The 20,967-nt window shown below is 48.7% G+C and overlaps 1 protein-coding gene across 1 annotated transcript in view; it reads left to right on the top strand.

Annotated features, from left to right (window-relative positions):
* The window catches only part of SLC22A7 (solute carrier family 22 member 7), a 137,415-nt gene that overhangs the window by 22,673 nt on the left and 93,775 nt on the right, over positions 1-20,967 (top strand). Inside the window, exon 2 of the mRNA XM_073563501.1 lies at positions 4,080-4,183. Within this exon, the coding sequence (XP_073419602.1) occupies positions 4,080-4,183 (104 nt within the window). The remainder of the gene's footprint in view (positions 1-4,079; positions 4,184-20,967) is intronic.

Raw genomic sequence — 20,967 nt, 5'->3', positions numbered from 1 at the left:
AACCTAGCCCTAAACCTATCTATAAGTCTAAAGCTTATCCCTGAACTTAGCCCTAACCCTATCTATAAGTCTAAAGCTTATCCCTGAACCTAGCCCTAGCCCTATCTATAAGACTAAAGCTTATCCCTGAACCTAGCCCTAACCCTATCTATAAGTCTAAAGCTTATCCCTGAACCTAGCCCTGACCCTATCTATAAGTCTAAAGCTTATCTCTGAACCTAGCCCTGACCCTATCTATAAGTCTAAAGCTTATCCCTGAACCTAGCCCTATCCCTATCTATAAGACTAAAGCTTATCCCTGAACCTAGCCCTAACCCTATCTATAAGACTAAAGCTTATCCCTGAACCTAGCCCTAACCCTATCTATAAGTCTAAAGCTTATCCCTGAACCTAGCCCTAACCCTATCTATAAGTCTAAAGCTTATCCCTGAACCTAGCCCTGACCCTATCTATAAGTCTAAAGCTTATCTCTGAACCTAGCCCTGACCCTATCTATAAGTCCAAAGCTTATCCCTGAACCTAGCCCTAACCCTATCTATAAGTCTAAAGCTTATCCCTGAACCTAGCCCTAACCCTATCTATAAGTCTAAAGCTTATCCCTGAACCTAGCCCTAACCCTATCTATAAGTCCAAAGCTTATCCCTGAACCTAGCCCTAACCCTATCTATAAGTCTAAAGCTTATCCCTGAACCTAGCCCTAACCCTATCTATAAGTCTAAAGCTTATCCCTGAACCTAGCCCTGACCCTATCTATAAGTCTAAAGTTTATCCCTGAACCTAGCCCTAACCCTATCTATAAGTCTAAAGCTTATCCCTGAACCTAGCCCTGACCCTATCTATAAGTCTAAAGGTTATCCCTGAACCTAGCCCTGACCCTATCTATAAGTCTAAAGCTTATCCCTGAACCTAGCCCTGACCCTATCTATAAGTCTAAAGCTTATCCCTGAACCTAGCCCTGACCCTATCTATAAGTCTAAAGCTTATCCCTGAACCTAGCCCTAACCCTATCTATAAGTCTAAAGCTTATCCCTGAACCTAGCCCTGACCCTATCTATAAGTCTAAAGCTTATCTCTGAACCTAGCCCTGACCCTATCTATAAGTCCAAAGCTTATCCCTGAACCTAGCCCTAACCCTATCTATAAGTCTAAAGCTTATCCCTGAACCTAGCCCTAACCCTATCTATAAGTCTAAAGCTTATCCCTGAACCTAGCCCTAACCCTATCTATAAGTCCAAAGCTTATCCCTGAACCTAGCCCTAACCCTATCTATAAGTCTAAAGCTTATCCCTGAACCTAGCCCTAACCCTATCTATAAGTCTAAAGCTTATCCCTGAACCTAGCCCTGACCCTATCTATAAGTCTAAAGTTTATCCCTGAACCTAGCCCTAACCCTATCTATAAGTCTAAAGCTTATCCCTGAACCTAGCCCTGACCCTATCTATAAGTCTAAAGGTTATCCCTGAACCTAGCCCTGACCCTATCTATAAGTCTAAAGCTTATCCCTGAACCTAGCCCTGACCCTATCTATAAGTCTAAAGCTTATCCCTGAACCTAGCCCTGACCCTATCTATAAGTCTAAAGCTTATCCCTGAACCTAGCCCTGACCCTATCTATAAGTCTAAAGCTTATCCCTGAACCTAGCCCTGACCCTATCTATAAGTCTAAAGCTTATCCCTGAACCTAGCCCTAACCCTATCTATAAGTCTAAAGCTTATCCCTGAACCTAGCCCTAACCCTATCTATAAGTCTAAAGCTTATCCCTGAACCTAGCCCTAACCCTATCTATAAGACTAAAGCTTATCCCTGAACCTAGCCCTAACCCTATCTATAAGTCTAAAGCTTATCCCTGAACCTAGCCCTAACCCTATCTATAAGTCTAAAGCTTATCCCTGAACCTAGCCCTAACCCTATCTATAAGTCTAAAGCTTATCCCTGAACCTAGCCCTAACCCTATCTATAAGTCTAAAGCTTATCCCTGAACCTAGCCCTAACCCTATCTATAAGTCTAAAGCTTATCCCTGAACCTAGCCCTAACCCTATCTATAAGACTAAAGCTTATCCCTGAACCTAGCCCTAACCCTATCTATAAGTCCAAAGCTTATCCCTGAACCTAGCCCTAACCCTATCTATAAGTCCAAAGCTTATCCCTGAACCTAGCCCTAACCCTATCTATAAGTCTAAAGCTTATCCCTGAACCTAGCCCTAACCCTATCTATAAGTCTAAAGCTTATCCCTGAACCTAGCCCTATCCCTATCTATAAGACTAAAGCTTATCCCTGAACCTAGCCCTAACCCTATATATAAGACTAAAGCTTATCCCTGAACCTAGCCCTAACCCTATCTATAAGACTAAAGCTTATCCCTGAACCTAGCCCTAACCCTATCTATAAGACTAAAGCTTATCCCTGAACCTAGCCCTAACCCTATCTATAAGTCTAAACCTTATCCCTGAATCTAGCCCTAACCCTATCTATAAGTCTAAAGCTTATCCCTGAACCTAGCCCTAACCCTATCTATAAGACTAAAGCTTATCCCTGAACCTAGCCCTAACCCTATCTATAAGTCCAAAGCTTATCCCTGAACCTAGCCCTAACCCTATCTATAAGTCCAAAGCTTATCCCTGAACCTAGCCCTAACCCTATCTATAAGTCTAAAGCTTATCCCTGAACCTAGCCCTAACCCTATCTATAAGTCTAAAGCTTATCCCTGAACCTAGCCCTATCCCTATCTATAAGACTAAAGCTTATCCCTGAACCTAGCCCTAACCCTATATATAAGACTAAAGCTTATCCCTGAACCTAGCCCTAACCCTATCTATAAGACTAAAGCTTATCCCTGAACCTAGCCCTAACCCTATCTATAAGACTAAAGCTTATCCCTGAACCTAGCCCTAACCCTATCTATAAGACTAAAGCTTATCCCTGAACCTAGCCCTAACCCTATCTATAAGTCTAAACCTTATCCCTGAATCTAGCCCTAACCCTATCTATAAGTCTAAAGCTTATCCCTGAACCTAGCCCTAACCCTATGTATAAGTCTAATTTTTATCCCTGAATCTAGCCCTAAACCTATCTCTAAGTCTAAAGCTTATTCCTAAGACTAGCCCTAACCCTATCTCTAAGTCTAAAACTTATCCCTAAGCCTAGCCCTAACCCTATCTCTAAGTCTAAAGCTTATCCCTAAGCCTAGCCCTAACCCTATCTCTAAGTCTAAAGCTTATCCCTAAGCCTAGCCCTAACCCTATCTCTAAGTTTAAAGCTTATCCCTAATCATAGCCCTAACCCTATCTCTAAGTCTAAAGCTTATCCCTAAGCCTAGCCCTAATGCTATCTCTATGTCTAAAGCTAATCCCTAAGCGTAGCCCTAACGCTATCTCTAAGACTAAAGCTTATCCCTAAGCCTAGCCCTAACCCTATCTCTAAGTTTAAAGCTTATTCCTAAGCCTAGACCTAACCCTATCTCTAAGTCTAAAGCTTATCCCTAAGCCTAGCCCTAACCCTATCTCTAAGTTTAAAGCTTATTCCTAAGCCTAGCCCTAACCCTATCTCTAAGTCTAAAGCTTATCCCTAAGCCTAGCCCTAACCCTATCGCTAAGTCTAAAGCTTATCCCTAAGCCTAGCCCTAACCCTATCTCTAAGTTTAAAGCTTATTCCTAAGCCTAGCCCTAACCCTATCTCTAAGTCTAAAGCTTATCCCTAAGCCTAGCCCTAACCTTATCTCTAAGTTTAAAGCTTATTCCTAAGCCTAGCCCTAACCCTATCTCTAAGTTTAAAGCTTATTCCTAAGCCTAGCCCTAACCCTATCTCTAAGTCTAAAGCTAATCCCTAAGCCTAGCCCTAACCCTATCTCTAAGTCTAAAGCTTATCCCTAATCCCAGCCCTTACCGCAGCCCCAATCCTAGTCCTAACATTAACCCTACTAACCGTAGCCTAACCCTGATCCGAAACCTCACCCTAAGCTTAGTGAAAAATGAAGGCATAATAAAGCTGCAAGGAGAAAACCAGCTCTAGAGACCAATCTGCTGCTCTCCGCTGTCTCTTCTCTCTCAGTTTCTGACTATATTCCTCTGACTCCTACAGTGGGATCTGGTGTGTGACCGGAAGTGGATGAATCAGGCAGCGGCCACATTTTTCTTCTTAGGTCTCACAATTGGGTCCCTCATCTGTGGATTCCTCTCCGACAGGTGAGCTGAATCTTCGGTGCCTGTTTCTAATATCATGTGATCCACACGGTGACCAGAAAAATGCCCACAGGAAAACAGTAGAGAGTTATAGGTGAGATGCTCTGCAGGGCAGGGGGATAGTATACAGGTATAGGTGAGATGCTCTGCAGAGCAGGGGGATAGTGTACAGGTATAGGTGAGATGCTCTGCAGGACAGGGAGATAGTATACAGGTATAGGTGAGATGCTCCGCAGGACAGGGGGATAGTATACAGGTATAGGTGTGATGCTCTGCAGGACAGGGAGATAGTATACAGGTATAGGTGAGATGCTCGGCAGGGCAGGGGGATAGTGTACAGGTATAGGTGAGATGCTCTGCAGGACAGGGAGATAGTATACAGGTATAGGTGAGATGCTCTGCAGGACAGGGGGATAGTATACAGGTATATGTGAGATGCTCTGCAGAGCAGGGGGATAGTATACAGGTATAGGTGAGATGCTCTGCAGCACAGGGAGATAGTATACAGGTATAGGCGAGATGCTCTGCAGGACAGGGGGATAGTAAACAGGTATCGGTGAGATGCTCTGCAGGGCAGGGGGATAGTATACAGGTATAGGTGTGATGCTCTGCAGGACAGGGAGATAGTATACAGGTATAGGTGAGATGCTCTGCAGGACGGGGGATAGTATACAGGTATAGGTGAGATGCTCTGCAGGACGGGGGGATAGTATACAGGTATAGGTGAGATGCTCTGCAGGACAGGGGGATAGTATACAGGTATAGGTGAGATGCTCTGCAGACAGGGGGATAGTATACAGGTATAGGTGAGATGCTCTGCAGCACAGGGGGATAGTATACAGGTATAGGTGAGATGCTCTGCAGGGCAGGGGGATAGTATACAGATATAGGTGAGATGCTCTGCAGGACAGGGGGATAGTATACAGGTATAGGTGAGATGCTCTGCAGGACAGGGGGATAGTATACAGGTATAGGTGAGATGCTCTGCAGGGCAGGGGGATAGTATGCAGGTATAGGTGAGATGCTCTGCAGGACAGGGGGATAGTATACAGGTATAGGTGAGATGCTCTGCAGGACGGGGGGATAGTATACAGGTATAGGTGAGATGCTCTGCAGGACAGGGGGATAGTATACAGGTATAGGTGAGATGCTCTGCAGGACAGGGGGATAGTATACAGGTATAGGTGAGATGCTCTGCTGGACAGGGGGATAGTATACAGGTATAGGTGAGATGCTCTGCAGGACAGGGGGATAGTATACAGGTATAGGTGAGATGCTCTGCAGGACAGGGGGATAGTATACAGGTATAGGTGAGATGCTCTGCAGGACAGGGGGATAGTATACAGGTATAGGTGAGATGCTCTATAGGACAGGGGGATAGTATACAGGTATAGGTGAGATGCTCTGCAGGACAGGGGATAGCATACAGGTATAGGTGAGATGCTCTATAGGACAGGGGGATAGTATACAGGTATAGGTGAGATGCTCTATAGGACAGGGGGATAGTATACAGGTATAGGTGAGATGCTCTGCTGGACAGGGGGATAGTATACAGGTATAGGTGAGATGCTCTGCAGGACAGGGGGATAGTATACAGGTATAGGTGAGATGCTCTGCAGGACAGGGGGATAGTATACAGGTATAGGTGAGATGCTCTGCAGGACAGGGGGATAGTATACAGGTATAGGTGAGATGCTCTGCAGGACAGGGGGATAGTATACAGGTATAGGTGAGATGCTCTATAGGACAGGGGGATAGTATACAGGTATAGGTGAGATGCTCTGCAGGACAGGGGGATAGTATACAGGTATAGGTGAGATGCTCTATAGGACAGGGGGATAGTATACAGGTATAAGTGAGATGCTCTGCAGGGCAGGGGATAGCATACAGGTATAGGTGAGATGCTCTGCAGGACAGGGGGATAGTATACAGGTATAGGTGAGATGCTCTGCAGACAGGGGGATAGTATACAGGTATAGGTGAGATGCTCTGCAGGACAGGGGGATAGTATACAGGTATAGGTGAGATGCTCTGCAGGGCAGGGGATAGCATACAGGTATAGGTGAGATGCTCTGCAGGACAGGGGGATAGTATACAGGTATAGGTGAGATGCTCTGCAGGACGGGGGATAGTATACAGGTATAGGTGAGATGCTCTGCAGGACGGGGGGATAGTATACAGGTATAGGTGAGATGCTCTGCAGGATGGGGGGATAGTATACAGGTATAGGTGAGATGCTCTGCAGGACAGGGGGATAGTATACAGGTATAGGTGAGATGCTCTGCAGGACAGGGGGATAGTATACAGGTATAGGCGAGATGCTCTGCAGGATGGGGAATAGTATACAGGTATAGGTAAGATGCTCTGCAGGGCAGGGGATAGTATACAGGTATAGGTGAGATGCTCTGCAGGACAGGGGGATAGTATACAGGTATAGGTGAGATGCTCTGCAGGACAGGGGGATAGTATACAGGTATAGGTGAGATGCTCTGCAGGGCAGGGGGACAGTATGCAGGTATAGGTGAGATGCTCTGCAGGACGGGGGGATAGTATACAGGTATAGGTGAGATGCTCTGCAGGACGGGGGGATAGTATACAGGTATAGGTGAGATGCTCTGCAGGACAGGGGGATAGTATACAGGTATAGGTGAGATGCTCTGCAGGACAGGGGGATAGTATACAGGTATAGGTGAGATGCTCTGCTGGACAGGGGGATAGTATACAGGTATAGGTGAGATGCTCTGCAGGACAGGGGGATAGTATACAGGTATAGGTGAGATGCTCTGCAGGACAGGGGGATAGTATACAGGTATAGGTGAGATGCTCTGCAGGACAGGGGGATAGTATACAGGTATAGGTGAGATGCTCTGCTGGACAGGGGGATAGTATACAGGTATAAGTGAGATGCTCTGCAGGACAGGGAATAGTATACAGGTATAGGTGAGATGCTCTGCAGGACAGGGGGATAGTATACAGGTATAGGCGAGATGCTCTGCAGGACAGGGAATAGTATACAGGTATAGGTGAGATGCTCTGCAGGGCAGGGGATAGTATACAGGTATAGGTGAGATGCTCTGCAGGACAGGGGGATAGTATACAGGTATAGGCGAGATGCTCTGCAGGACGGGGAATAGTATACAGGTATAGGTGAGATGCTCTGCAGGGCAGGGGATAGTATACAGGTATAGGTGAGATGCTCTGCAGGACAGGGGGATAATATACAGGTATAGGTGAGATGCTCTGCAGGACAGGGGGATAGTATACAGGTATAGGTGAGATGCTCTGCAGGGCAGGGGGATAGTATGCAGGTATAGGTGAGATGCTCTGCAGGACGGGGGGATAGTATACAGGTATAGGTGAGATGCTCTGCAGGACGGGGGGATAGTATACAGGTATAGGTGAGATGCTCTGCAGGACAGGGGGATAGTATACAGGTATAGGTGAGATGCTCTGCAGGACAGGGGGATAGTATACAGGTATAGGTGAGATGCTCTGCAGGACAGGGGGATAGTATACAGGTATAGGTGAGATGCTCTGCAGGGCAGGGGGACAGTATGCAGGTATAGGTGAGATGCTCTGCAGGACGGGGGGATAGTATACAGGTATAGGTGAGATGCTCTGCAGGACGGGGGGATAGTATACAGGTATAGGTGAGATGCTCTGCAGGACAGGGGGATAGTATACAGGTATAGGTGAGATGCTCTGCAGGACAGGGGGATAGTATACAGGTATAGGTGAGATGCTCTGCAGGACAGGGGGATAGTATACAGGTATAGGTGAGATGCTCTGCAGGACAGGGGGATAGTATACAGGTATAGGTGAGATGCTCTGCAGGACAGGGGGATAGTATACAGGTATAGGTGAGATGCTCTGCTGGACAGGGGGATAGTATACAGGTATAGGTGAGATGCTCTGCAGGACAGGGAATAGTATACAGGTATAGGTGAGATGCTCTGCAGGACAGGGGGATAGTATACAGGTATAGGCGAGATGCTCTGCAGGACAGGGAATAGTATACAGGTATAGGTGAGATGCTCTGCAGGGCAGGGGATAGTATACAGGTATAGGTGAGATGCTCTGCAGGACAGGGGGATAGTATACAGGTATAGGCGAGATGCTCTGCAGGACGGGGAATAGTATACAGGTATAGGTGAGATGCTCTGCAGGGCAGGGGATAGTATACAGGTATAGGTGAGATGCTCTGCAGGACAGGGGGATAATATACAGGTATAGGTGAGATGCTCTGCAGGACAGGGGGATAGTATACAGGTATAGGTGAGATGCTCTGCAGGGCAGGGGGATAGTATGCAGGTATAGGTGAGATGCTCTGCAGGACGGGGGGATAGTATACAGGTATAGGTGAGATGCTCTGCAGGACGGGGGGATAGTATACAGGTATAGGTGAGATGCTCTGCAGGACAGGGGGATAGTATACAGGTATAGGTGAGATGCTGTGCAGGACAGGGGGATAGTATACAGGTATAGGTGAGATGCTCTGCAGGACAGGGGGATAGTATACAGGTATAGGCGAGATGCTCTGCAGGACGGGGAATAGTATACAGGTATAGGTGAGATGCTCTGCAGGGCAGGGGATAGTATACAGGTATAGGTGAGATGCTCTGCAGGACAGGGGGATATTATACAGGTATAGGTGAGATGCTCTATAGGACAGGGGGATAGTATACAGGTATAGGTGAGATGCTCTGCAGGACAGGGGGATAGTATACAGGTATAGGTGAGATGCTCTATAGGACAGGGGGATAGTATACAGGTATAGGTGAGATGCTCTGCAGGACAGGGGGATAGTATACAGGTATAGGTGAGATGCTCTATAGGACAGGGGGATAGTATACAGGTATAGGAGAGATGCTCTGCAGGACAGGGGGATAGTATACAGGTATAGGTGAGATGCTCTGCAGGGCAGGGGATAGAATGCAGGTATAGGTGAGATGCTCTGCAGGACAGAGGGATAGTATACAGGTATAGGTGAGATGCTCTGCAGGACGGGGGGATAGTATACAGGTATAGGTGAGATGCTCTGCAGGACAGGGGGATAGTATACAGGTATAGGCGAGATGCTCTGCAGGACGGGGAATAGTATACAGGTATAGGTGAGATGCTCTGCAGGGCAGGGGATAGTATACAGGTATAGGTGAGATGCTCTGCAGGACAGGGGGATAGTATACAGGTATAGGTGAGATGCTCTATAGGACAGGGGGATAGTATACAGGTATAGGTGAGATGCTCTGCAGGACAGGGGGATAGTATACAGGTATAGGTGAGATGCTCTATAGGACAGGGGGATAGTATACAGGTATAGGTGAGATGCTCTGCAGGACAGGGGGATAGTATACAGGTATAGGTGAGATGCTCTATAGGACAGGGGGATAGTATACAGGTATAGGTGAGATGCTCTGCAGGACAGGGGGATAGTATACAGGTATAGGTGAGATGCTCTGCAGGGCAGGGGATAGAATGCAGGTATAGGTGAGATGCTCTGCAGGACAGAGGGATAGTATACAGGTATAGGTGAGATGCTCTGCAGGACGGGGGGATAGTATACAGGTATAGGTGAGATGCTCTGCAGGACAGGGGGATAGTATACAGGTATAGGCGAGATGCTCTGCAGGACGGGGAATAGTATACAGGTATAGGTGAGATGCTCTGCAGGGCAGGGGATAGTATACAGGTATAGGTGAGATGCTCTGCAGGACAGGGGGATAATATACAGGTATAGGTGAGATGCTCTGCAGGACAGGGGGATAGTATACAGGTATAGGTGAGATGCTCTGCAGGGCAGGGGGATAGTATGCAGGTATAGGTGAGATGCTCTGCAGGACGGGGGGATAGTATACAGGTATAGGTGAGATGCTCTGCAGGACGGGGGGATAGTATACAGGTATAGGTGAGATGCTCTGCAGGACAGGGGGATAGTATACAGGTATAGGTGAGATGCTCTGCAGGACAGGGGGATAGTATACAGGTATAGGCGAGATGCTCTGCAGGACGGGGAATAGTATACAGGTATAGGTGAGATGCTCTGCAGGACGGGGGGATAGTATACAGGTATAGGTGAGATGCTCTGCTGGACAGGGGGATAGTATACAGGTATAGGCGAGATGCTCTGCAGGACGGGGAATAGTATACAGGTATAGGTGAGATGCTCTGCAGGGCAGGGGATAGTATACAGGTATAGGTGAGATGCTCTGCAGGACAGGGGGATAGTATACAGGTATAGGTGAGATGCTCTATAGGACAGGGGGATAGTATACAGGTATAGGTGAGATGCTCTGCAGGACAGGGGGATAGTATACAGGTATAGGTGAGATGCTCTATAGGACAGGGGGATAGTATACAGGTATAGGTGAGATGCTCTGCAGGACAGGGGGATAGTATACAGGTATAGGTGAGATGCTCTATAGGACAGGGGGATAGTATACAGGTATAGGTGAGATGCTCTGCAGGACAGGGGGATAGTATACAGGTATAGGTGAGATGCTCTGCAGGACAGGGGGATAGTATACAGGTATAGGTGAGATGCTCTGCAGGGCAGGGGATAGAATGCAGGTATAGGTGAGATGCTCTGCAGGACAGAGGGATAGTATACAGGTATAGGTGAGATGCTCTGCAGGACGGGGGGATAGTATACAGGTATAGGTGAGATGCTCTGCTGGACAGGGGGATAGTATACAGGTATAGGTGAGATGCTCTGCAGGACAGGGGGATAGTATACAGGTATAGGTGAGATGCTCTGCAGGACAGGGGGATAGTATACAGGTATAGGTGAGATGCTCTGCAGGACAGGGGGATAGTATACAGGTATAGGTGAGATGCTCTGCAGGACAGGGGGATAGTATACAGGTATAGGTGAGATGCTCTGCTGGACAGGGGGATAGTATACAGGTATAGGTGAGATGCTCTGCAGGACAGGGAATAGTATACAGGTATAGGTGAGATGCTCTGCAGGACAGGGGGATAGTATACAGGTATAGGCGAGATGCTCTGCAGGACAGGGAATAGTATACAGGTATAGGTGAGATGCTCTGCAGGGCAGGGGATAGTATACAGGTATAGGTGAGATGCTCTGCAGGACAGGGGGATAGTATACAGGTATAGGCGAGATGCTCTGCAGGACGGGGAATAGTATACAGGTATAGGTGAGATGCTCTGCAGGGCAGGGGATAGTATACAGGTATAGGTGAGATGCTCTGCAGGACAGGGGGATAATATACAGGTATAGGTGAGATGCTCTGCAGGACAGGGGGATAGTATACAGGTATAGGTGAGATGCTCTGCAGGGCAGGGGGATAGTATGCAGGTATAGGTGAGATGCTCTGCAGGACGGGGGGATAGTATACAGGTATAGGTGAGATGCTCTGCAGGACGGGGGGATAGTATACAGGTATAGGTGAGATGCTCTGCAGGACAGGGGGATAGTATACAGGTATAGGTGAGATGCTGTGCAGGACAGGGGGATAGTATACAGGTATAGGTGAGATGCTCTGCTGGACAGGGGGATAGTATACAGGTATAGGTGAGATGCTCTGCAGGACAGGGGGATAGTATACAGGTATAGGCGAGATGCTCTGCAGGACGGGGAATAGTATACAGGTATAGGTGAGATGCTCTGCAGGGCAGGGGATAGTATACAGGTATAGGTGAGATGCTCTATAGGACAGGGGGATAGTATACAGGTATAGGTGAGATGCTCTGCAGGACAGGGGGATAGTATACAGGTATAGGTGAGATGCTCTATAGGACAGGGGGATAGTATACAGGTATAGGTGAGATGCTCTGCAGGACAGGGGGATAGTATACAGGTATAGGTGAGATGCTCTATAGGACAGGGGGATAGTATACAGGTATAGGTGAGATGCTCTGCAGGACAGGGGGATAGTATACAGGTATAGGTGAGATGCTCTGCAGGACAGGGGGATAGTATACAGGTATAGGTGAGATGCTCTGCAGGGCAGGGGATAGAATGCAGGTATAGGTGAGATGCTCTGCAGGACAGAGGGATAGTATACAGGTATAGGTGAGATGCTCTGCAGGACGGGGGGATAGTATACAGGTATAGGTGAGATGCTCTGCAGGACAGGGGGATAGTATACAGGTATAGGCGAGATGCTCTGCAGGACAGGGAATAGTATACAGGTATAGGTGAGATGCTCTGCAGGGCAGGGGATAGTATACAGGTATAGGTGAGATGCTCTGCAGGACAGGGGGATAGTATACAGGTATAGGCGAGATGCTCTGCAGGACGGGGAATAGTATACAGGTATAGGTGAGATGCTCTGCAGGGCAGGGGATAGTATACAGGTATAGGTGAGATGCTCTGCAGGACAGGGGGATAGTATACAGGTATAGGTGAGATGCTCTGCAGGACAGGGGGATAGTATACAGGTATAGGTGAGATGCTCTGCAGGGCAGGGGGATAGTATGCATGTATAGGTGAGATGCTCTGCAGGACGGGGGGATAGTATACAGGTATAGGTGAGATGCTCTGCAGGACGGGGGGATAGTATACAGGTATAGGTGAGATGCTCTGCAGGACAGGGGGATAGTATACAGGTATAGGTGAGATGCTCTGCAGGACAGGGGGATAGTATACAGCTATAGGTGAGATGCTCTGCAGGACAGGGGGATAGTATACAGGTATAGGTGAGATGCTCTGCTGGACAGGGGGATAGTATACAGGTATAGGTGAGATGCTCTGCAGGACAGGGGGATAGTATACAGGTATAGGCGAGATGCTCTGCAGGACGGGGAATAGTATACAGGTATAGGTGAGATGCTCTGCAGGGCAGGGGATAGTATACAGGTATAGGTGAGATGCTCTGCAGGACAGGGGGATAGTATACAGGTATAGGTGAGATGCTCTGCAGGACAGGGGGATAGTATACATGTATAGTTGAGATGCTCTGCAGGGCAGGGGGATGGTATGCAGGTATAGGTGAGATGCTCTGCAGGACAGGGGGATAGTATGCAGGTATAGGTGAGATGCTTTGCAGGACGGGGGGATAGTATACAGGTATAGGTGAGATGCTCTGCAGGACAGGGGGATAGTATACAGGTATAGGTGAGATGCTCTATAGGACAGGGGGATAGTATACAGGTATAGGTGAGATGCTCTGCAGGACAGGGGGATAGTATACAGGTATAGGCGAGATGCTCTGCAGGACGGGGAATAGTATACAGGTATAGGTGAGATGCTCTGCAGGGCAGGGGATAGTATACAGGTATAGGTGAGATGCTCTGCAGGACAGGGGGATAGTATACAGGTATAGGTGAGATGCTCTATAGGACAGGGGGATAGTATACAGGTATAGGTGAGATGCTCTGCAGGACAGGGGGATAGTATACAGGTATAGGTGAGATGCTCTGCAGGGCAGGGGATAGAAAGCAGGTATAGGTGAGATGCTCTGCAGGACAGAGGGATAGTATACAGGTATAGGTGAGATGCTCTGCAGGACAGGGGGATAGTATACAGGTATAGGTGAGATGCTCTGCAGGACAGGGGGATAGTATACAGGTATAGGTGAGATGCTCTATAGGACAGGGGGATAGTATACAGGTATAGGTGAGATGCTCTGCAGGACAGGGGGATAGTATACAGGTATAGGTGAGATGCTCTGCAGGGCAGGGGATAGAATGCAGGTATAGGTGAGATGCTCTGCAGGACAGAGGGATAGTATACAGGTATAGGTGAGATGCTCTCCAGGACGGGGGGATAGTATACAGGTATAGGTGAGATGCTCTGCAGGACAGGGGGATAGTATACAGGTATAGGCGAGATGCTCTGCAGGACAGGGAATAGTATACAGGTATAGGTGAGATGCTCTGCAGGGCAGGGGATAGTATACAGGTATAGGTGAGATGCTCTGCAGGACAGGGGGATAGTATACAGGTATAGGCGAGATGCTCTGCAGGACGGGGAATAGTATACAGGTATAGGTGAGATGCTCTGCAGGGCAGGGGATAGTATACAGGTATAGGTGAGATGCTCTGCAGGACAGGGGGATAGTATACAGGTATAGGTGAGATGCTCTGCAGGACAGGGGATAGTATACAGGTATAGGTGAGATGCTCTGCAGGGCAGGGGGATAGTATGCAGGTATAGGTGAGATGCTCTGCAGGACGGGGGGATAGTATACAGGTATAGGTGAGATGCTCTGCAGGACGGGGGGATAGTATACAGGTATAGGTGAGATGCTCTGCATGACAGGGGGATAGTATACAGGTATAGGTGAGATGCTCTGCAGGACAGGGGGATAGTATACAGCTATAGGTGAGATGCTCTGCTGGACAGGGGGATAGTATACAGGTATAAGTGAGATGCTCTGCAGGACAGGGGGATAGTATACAGGTATAGGCGAGATGCTCTGCAGGACGGGGAATAGTATACAGGTATAGGTGAGATGCTCTGCAGGGCAGGGGATAGTATACAGGTATAGGTGAGATGCTCTGCAGGACAGGGGGATAGTATACAGGTATAGGTGAGATGCTCTGCAGGACAGGGGGATAGTATACAGGTATAGTTGAGATGCTCTGCAGGGCAGGGGGATGGTATGCAGGTATAGGTGAGATGCTCTGCAGGACAGGGGGATAGTATGCAGGTATAGGTGAGATGCTTTGCAGGACGGGGGGATAGTATACAGGTATAGGTGAGATGCTCTGCAGGACGGGAGGATAGTATATAGGTATAGGTGAGATGCTCTGCAGGACAGGGGGATAGTATACAGGTATAGGTGAGATGCTGTGCAGGACAGGGGGATAGTATACAGGTATAGGTGAGATGCTCTGCAGGACAGGGGGATAGTATACAGGTATAGGTGAGATGCTCTGCAGGGCAGGGGGATAGTATACAGGTATAGGTGAGATGCTCTATAGGACAGGGGGATAGTATACAGGTATAGGTGAGATGCTCTGCAGGACAGGGGGATAGTATACAGGTATAGGTGAGATGCTCTGCAGGACAGGGGGATAGTATACAGGTATAGGTGAGATGCTCTGCAGGACAGGGGGATAGTATACAGGTATAGGTGAGATGCTCTATAGGACAGGGGGATAGTATACAGGTATAGGTGAGATGCTCTGCAGGACAGGGGGATAGTATACAGGTATAGGTGAGATGCTCTATAGGACAGGGGGATAGTATACAGGTATAGGTGAGATGCTCTGCAGGACAGGGGGATAGTATACAGGTATAGGTGAGATGCTCTGCAGGACAGGGGGATAGTATACAGGTATAGGTGAGATGCTCTGCAGGGCAGGGGATAGAATGCAGGTATAGGTGAGATGCTCTGCAGGACAGAGGGATAGTATACAGGTATAGGTGAGATGCTCTGCAGGACGGGGGGATAGTATACAGGTATAGGTGAGATGCTCTGCAGGACAGGGGGATAGTATACAGGTATAGGCGAGATGCTCTGCAGGACAGGGAATAGTATACAGGTATAGGTGAGATGCTCTGCAGGGCAGGGGATAGTATACAGGTATAGGTGAGATGCTCTGCAGGACAGGGGGATAGTATACAGGTATAGGCGAGATGCTCTGCAGAACGGGGAATAGTATACAGGTATAGGTGAGATGCTCTGCAGGGCAGGGGATAGTATACAGGTATAGGTGAGATGCTCTGCAGGACAGGGGGATAGTATACAGGTATAGGTGAGATGCTCTGCAGGACAGGGGGATAGTATACAGGTATAGGTGAGATGCTCTGCAGGGCAGGGGGATAGTATGCATGTATAGGTGAGATGCTCTGCAGGACGGGGGGATAGTATACAGGTATAGGTGAGATGCTCTGCAGGACGGGGGGATAGTATACAGGTATAGGTGAGATGCTCTGCAGGACAGGGGGATAGTATACAGGTATAGGTGAGATGCTCTGCAGGACAGGGGGATAGTATACAGCTATAGGTGAGATGCTCTGCAGGACAGGGGGATAGTATACAGGTATAGGTGAGATGCTCTGCTGGACAGGGGGATAGTATACAGGTATAGGTGAGATGCTCTGCAGGACAGGGGGATAGTATACAGGTATAGGCGAGATGCTCTGCAGGACGGGGAATAGTATACAGGTATAGGTGAGATGCTCTGCAGGGCAGGGGATAGTATACAGGTATAGGTGAGATGCTCTGCAGGACAGGGGGATAGTATACAGGTATAGGTGAGATGCTCTGCAGGACAGGGGGATAGTATACATGTATAGTTGAGATGCTCTGCAGGGCAGGGGGATGGTATGCAGGTATAGGTGAGATGCTCTGCAGGACAGGGGGATAGTATGCAGGTATAGGTGAGATGCTTTGCAGGACGGGGGGATAGTATACAGGTATAGGTGAGATGCTCTGCAGGACAGGGGGATAGTATACAGGTATAGGTGAGATGCTCTATAGGACAGGGGGATAGTATACAGGTATAGGTGAGATGCTCTGCAGGACAGGGGGATAGTATACAGGTATAGGCGAGATGCTCTGCAGGACGGGGAATAGTATACAGGTATAGGTGAGATGCTCTGCAGGGCAGGGGATAGTATACAGGTATAGGTGAGATGCTCTGCAGGACAGGGGGATAGTATACAGGTATAGGTGAGATGCTCTATAGGACAGGGGGATAGTATACAGGTATAGGTGAGATGCTCTGCAGGACAGGGGGATAGTATACAGGTATAGGTGAGATGCTCTGCAGGGCAGGGGATAGAAAGCAGGTATAGGTGAGATGCTCTGCAGGACAGAGGGATAGTATACAGGTATAGGTGAGATGCTCTGCAGGACAGGGGGATAGTATACAGGTATAGGTGAGATGCTCTGCAGGACAGGGGGATAGTATACAGGTATAGGTGAGATGCTCTATAGGACAGGGGGATAGTATACAGGTATAGGTGAGATGCTCTGCAGGACAGGGGGATAGTATACAGGTATAGGTGAGATGCTCTGCAGGGCAGGGGATAGAATGCAGGTATAGGTGAGATGCTCTGCAGGACAGAGGGATAGTATACAGGTATAGGTGAGATGCTCTCCAGGACGGGGGGATAGTATACAGGTATAGGTGAGATGCTCTGCAGGACAGGGGGATAGTATACAGGTATAGGCGAGATGCTCTGCAGGACAGGGAATAGTATACAGGTATAGGTGAGATGCTCTGCAGGGCAGGGGATAGTATACAGGTATAGGTGAGATGCTCTGCAGGACAGGGGGATAGTATACAGGTATAGGCGAGATGCTCTGCAGGACGGGGAATAGTATACAGGTATAGGTGAGATGCTCTGCAGGGCAGGGGATAGTATACAGGTATAGGTGAGATGCTCTGCAGGACAGGGGGATAGTATACAGGTATAGGTGAGATGCTCTGCAGGACAGGGGATAGTATACAGGTATAGGTGAGATGCTCTGCAGGGCAGGGGGATAGTATGCAGGTATAGGTGAGATGCTCTGCAGGACGGGGGGATAGTATACAGGTATAGGTGAGATGCTCTGCAGGACGGGGGGATAGTATACAGGTATAGGTGAGATGCTCTGCATGACAGGGGGATAGTATACAGGTATAGGTGAGATGCTCTGCAGGACAGGGGGATAGTATACAGCTATAGGTGAGATGCTCTGCTGGACAGGGGGATAGTATACAGGTATAAGTGAGATGCTCTGCAGGACAGGGGGATAGTATACAGGTATAGGCGAGATGCTCTGCAGGACGGGGAATAGTATACAGGTATAGGTGAGATGCTCTGCAGGGCAGGGGATAGTATACAGGTATAGGTGAGATGCTCTGCAGGACAGGGGGATAGTATACAGGTATAGGTGAGATGCTCTGCAGGACAGGGGGATAGTATACAGGTATAGTTGAGATGCTCTGCAGGGCAGGGGGATGGTATGCAGGTATAGGTGAGATGCTCTGCAGGACAGGGGGATAGTATGCAGGTATAGGTGAGATGCTTTGCAGGACGGGGGGATAGTATATAGGTATAGGTGAGATGCTCTGCAGGACAGGGGGATAGTATACAGGTATAGGTGAGATGCTGTGCAGGACAGGGGGATAGTATACAGGTATAGGTGAGATGCTCTGCAGGACAGGGGGATAGTATACAGGTATAGGTGAGATGCTCTGCAGGGCAGGGGGATAGTATACAGGTATAGGTGAGATGCTCTATAGGACAGGGGGATAGTATACAGGTATAGGTGAGATGCTCTGCAGGACAGGGGGATAGTATACAGGTATAGGTGAGATGCTCTGCAGGACAGGGGGATAGTATACAGGTATAGGTGAGATGCTCTGCAGGACAGGGGGATAGTATACAGGTATAGGTGAGATGCTCTATAGGACAGGGGGATAGTATACAGGTATAGGTGAGATGCTCTGCAGGACAGGGGGATAGTATACAGGTATAGGTGAGATGCTCTGCAGGGCAGGGGATAGCATGCAGGTATAGGTGAGATGCTCTGCAGGACAGAGGGATAGTATACAGGTATAGGTGAGATGCTCTGCAGGACGGGGGGATAGTATACAGGTATAGGTGAGATGCTCTGCAGGACGGGGGAATAGTATACAGGTATAGGTGAGATGCTCTGCAGGACAGGGAATAGTATACAGGTAGAGGTGAGATGCTCTGCAGGGCAGGGGATAGTATACAGGTATAGGTGAGATGCTCTGCAGGACAGGGGGATAGTATACAGGTATAGGTGAGATGCTCTGCAGGACGGGGAATAGTATACAGGTATAGGTGAGATGCTCTGCAGGACAGGGGGATAGTATACAGGTATAGGTGAGATGCTCTGCAGGGCAGGGGGATAGTATGCAGGTATAGGTGAGATGCTCTGCTGGACGGGGGGATAGTATACAGGTATAGGTGAGATGCTCTGCAGGACAGGGGGATAGTATACAGGTATAGGCGAGATGCTCTGCAGGACAGGGGATAGTATACAGGTATAGGTGAGATGCTCTGCAGGACAGGGGGATAGTATACAGGTATAGGTGAGATGCTCTGCAGGACAGGGGGATAGTATACAGGTATAGGTGAGATGCTCTGCAGGGCAGGGGGATAGTATGCAGGTATAGGTGAGATGCTCTGCAGGACGGGGGGATAGTATACAGGTATAGGTGAGATGCTCTGCAGGACAGGGGGATAGTATACAGGTATAGGTGAGATGCTGTGCAGGACAGGGGGATAGTATACAGGTATAGGTGAGATGCTCTGCAGGGCAGGGGGATAGTATACAGGTATAGGTGAGATGCTCTATAGGACAGGGGGATAGTATACAGGTATAGGTGAGATGCTCTGCAGGACAGGGGGATAGTATACAGGTATAGGTGAGATGCTCTGCAGGACAGGGGGATAGTATACAGGTATAGGTGAGATGCTCTGCAGGACAGGGGGATAGTATACAGGTATAGGTGAGATGCTCTATAGGACAGGGGGATAGTATACAGGTATAGGTGAGATGCTCTGCAGGACAGGGGGATAGTATACAGGTATAGGTGAGATGCTCTGCAGGGCAGGGGATAGCATGCAGGTATAGGTGAGATGCTCTGCAGGACAGAGGGATAGTATACAGGTATAGGTGAGATGCTCTGCAGGACGGGGGGATAGTATACAGGTATAGGTGAGATGCTCTGCAGGACGGGGGGATAGTATACAGGTATAGGTGAGATGCTCTGCAGGACAGGGAATAGTATACAGGTAGAGGTGAGATGCTCTGCAGGGCAGGGGATAGTATACAGGTATAGGTGAGATGCTCTGCAGGACAGGGGGATAGTATACAGGTATAGGTGAGATGCTCTGCAGGACGGGGAATAGTATACAGGTATAGGTGAGATGCTCTGCAGGACAGGGGGATAGTATACAGGTATAGGTGAGATGCTCTGCAGGGCAGGGGGATTGTATGCAGGTATAGGTGAGATGCTCTGCTGGACGGGGGGATAGTATACAGGTATAGGTGAGATGCTCTGCAGGACAGGGGGATAGTATACAGGTATAGGTGAGATGCTCTGCAGGGCAGGGGATAGTATACAGGTATAGGTGAGATGCTCTGCAGGACAGGGGGATAGTATACAGGTATAGGTGAGATGCTCTGCAGGACAGGGGGATAGTATACAGGTATAGGTGAGATGCTCTGCAGGGCAGGGGGATAGTATGCAGGTATAGGTGAGATGCTCTGCAGGACGGGGGGATAGTATACAGGTATAGGTGAGATGCTCTGCAGGACAGGGGGATAGTATACAGGTATAGGTGAGATGCTCTGCAGGACAGGGGGATAGTATACAGGTATAGGTGAGATGCTCTGCAGGACGGGGAATAGTATACAGGTATAGGTGAGATGCTCTGCAGGGCAGGGGGATAGTATACAGGTATAGGTGAGATGCTCTGCAGGACAGGGGGATAGTATACAGGTATAGGTGAGATGCTCTGCAGGACGGGGGGATAGTATACAGGTATAGGTGAGATGCTCTGCAGGACAGGGGGATAGTATACAGGTATAGGTGAGATGCTCTGCAGGACAGGGGGATAGTATACAGGTATAGGTGAGATGCTCTGCAGGACGGGGAATAGTATACAGGTATAGGTGAGATGCTCTGCTGGACAGGGGGATAGTATACAGGTATAGGTGAGATGCTCTGCAGGACAGGGGGATAGTATACAGGTATAGGCGAGATGCTCTGCAGGACGGGGAATAGTATACAGGTATAGGTGAGATGCTCTGCAGGGCAGGGGATAGTATACAGGTATAGGTGAGATGCTCTGCAGGACAGGGGGATAGTATACAGGTATAGGTGAGATGCTCTGCAGGACAGGG

This window comes from Dendrobates tinctorius, unplaced genomic scaffold (assembly GCF_039654945.1).
Source record: "Dendrobates tinctorius isolate UK_male_01 unplaced genomic scaffold, ASM3965494v1 ptg000393l, whole genome shotgun sequence".
Lineage (NCBI taxonomy): Eukaryota > Metazoa > Chordata > Amphibia > Anura > Dendrobatidae > Dendrobates > Dendrobates tinctorius.
This window is presented reverse-complemented; position numbering and strand designations above follow the sequence as displayed.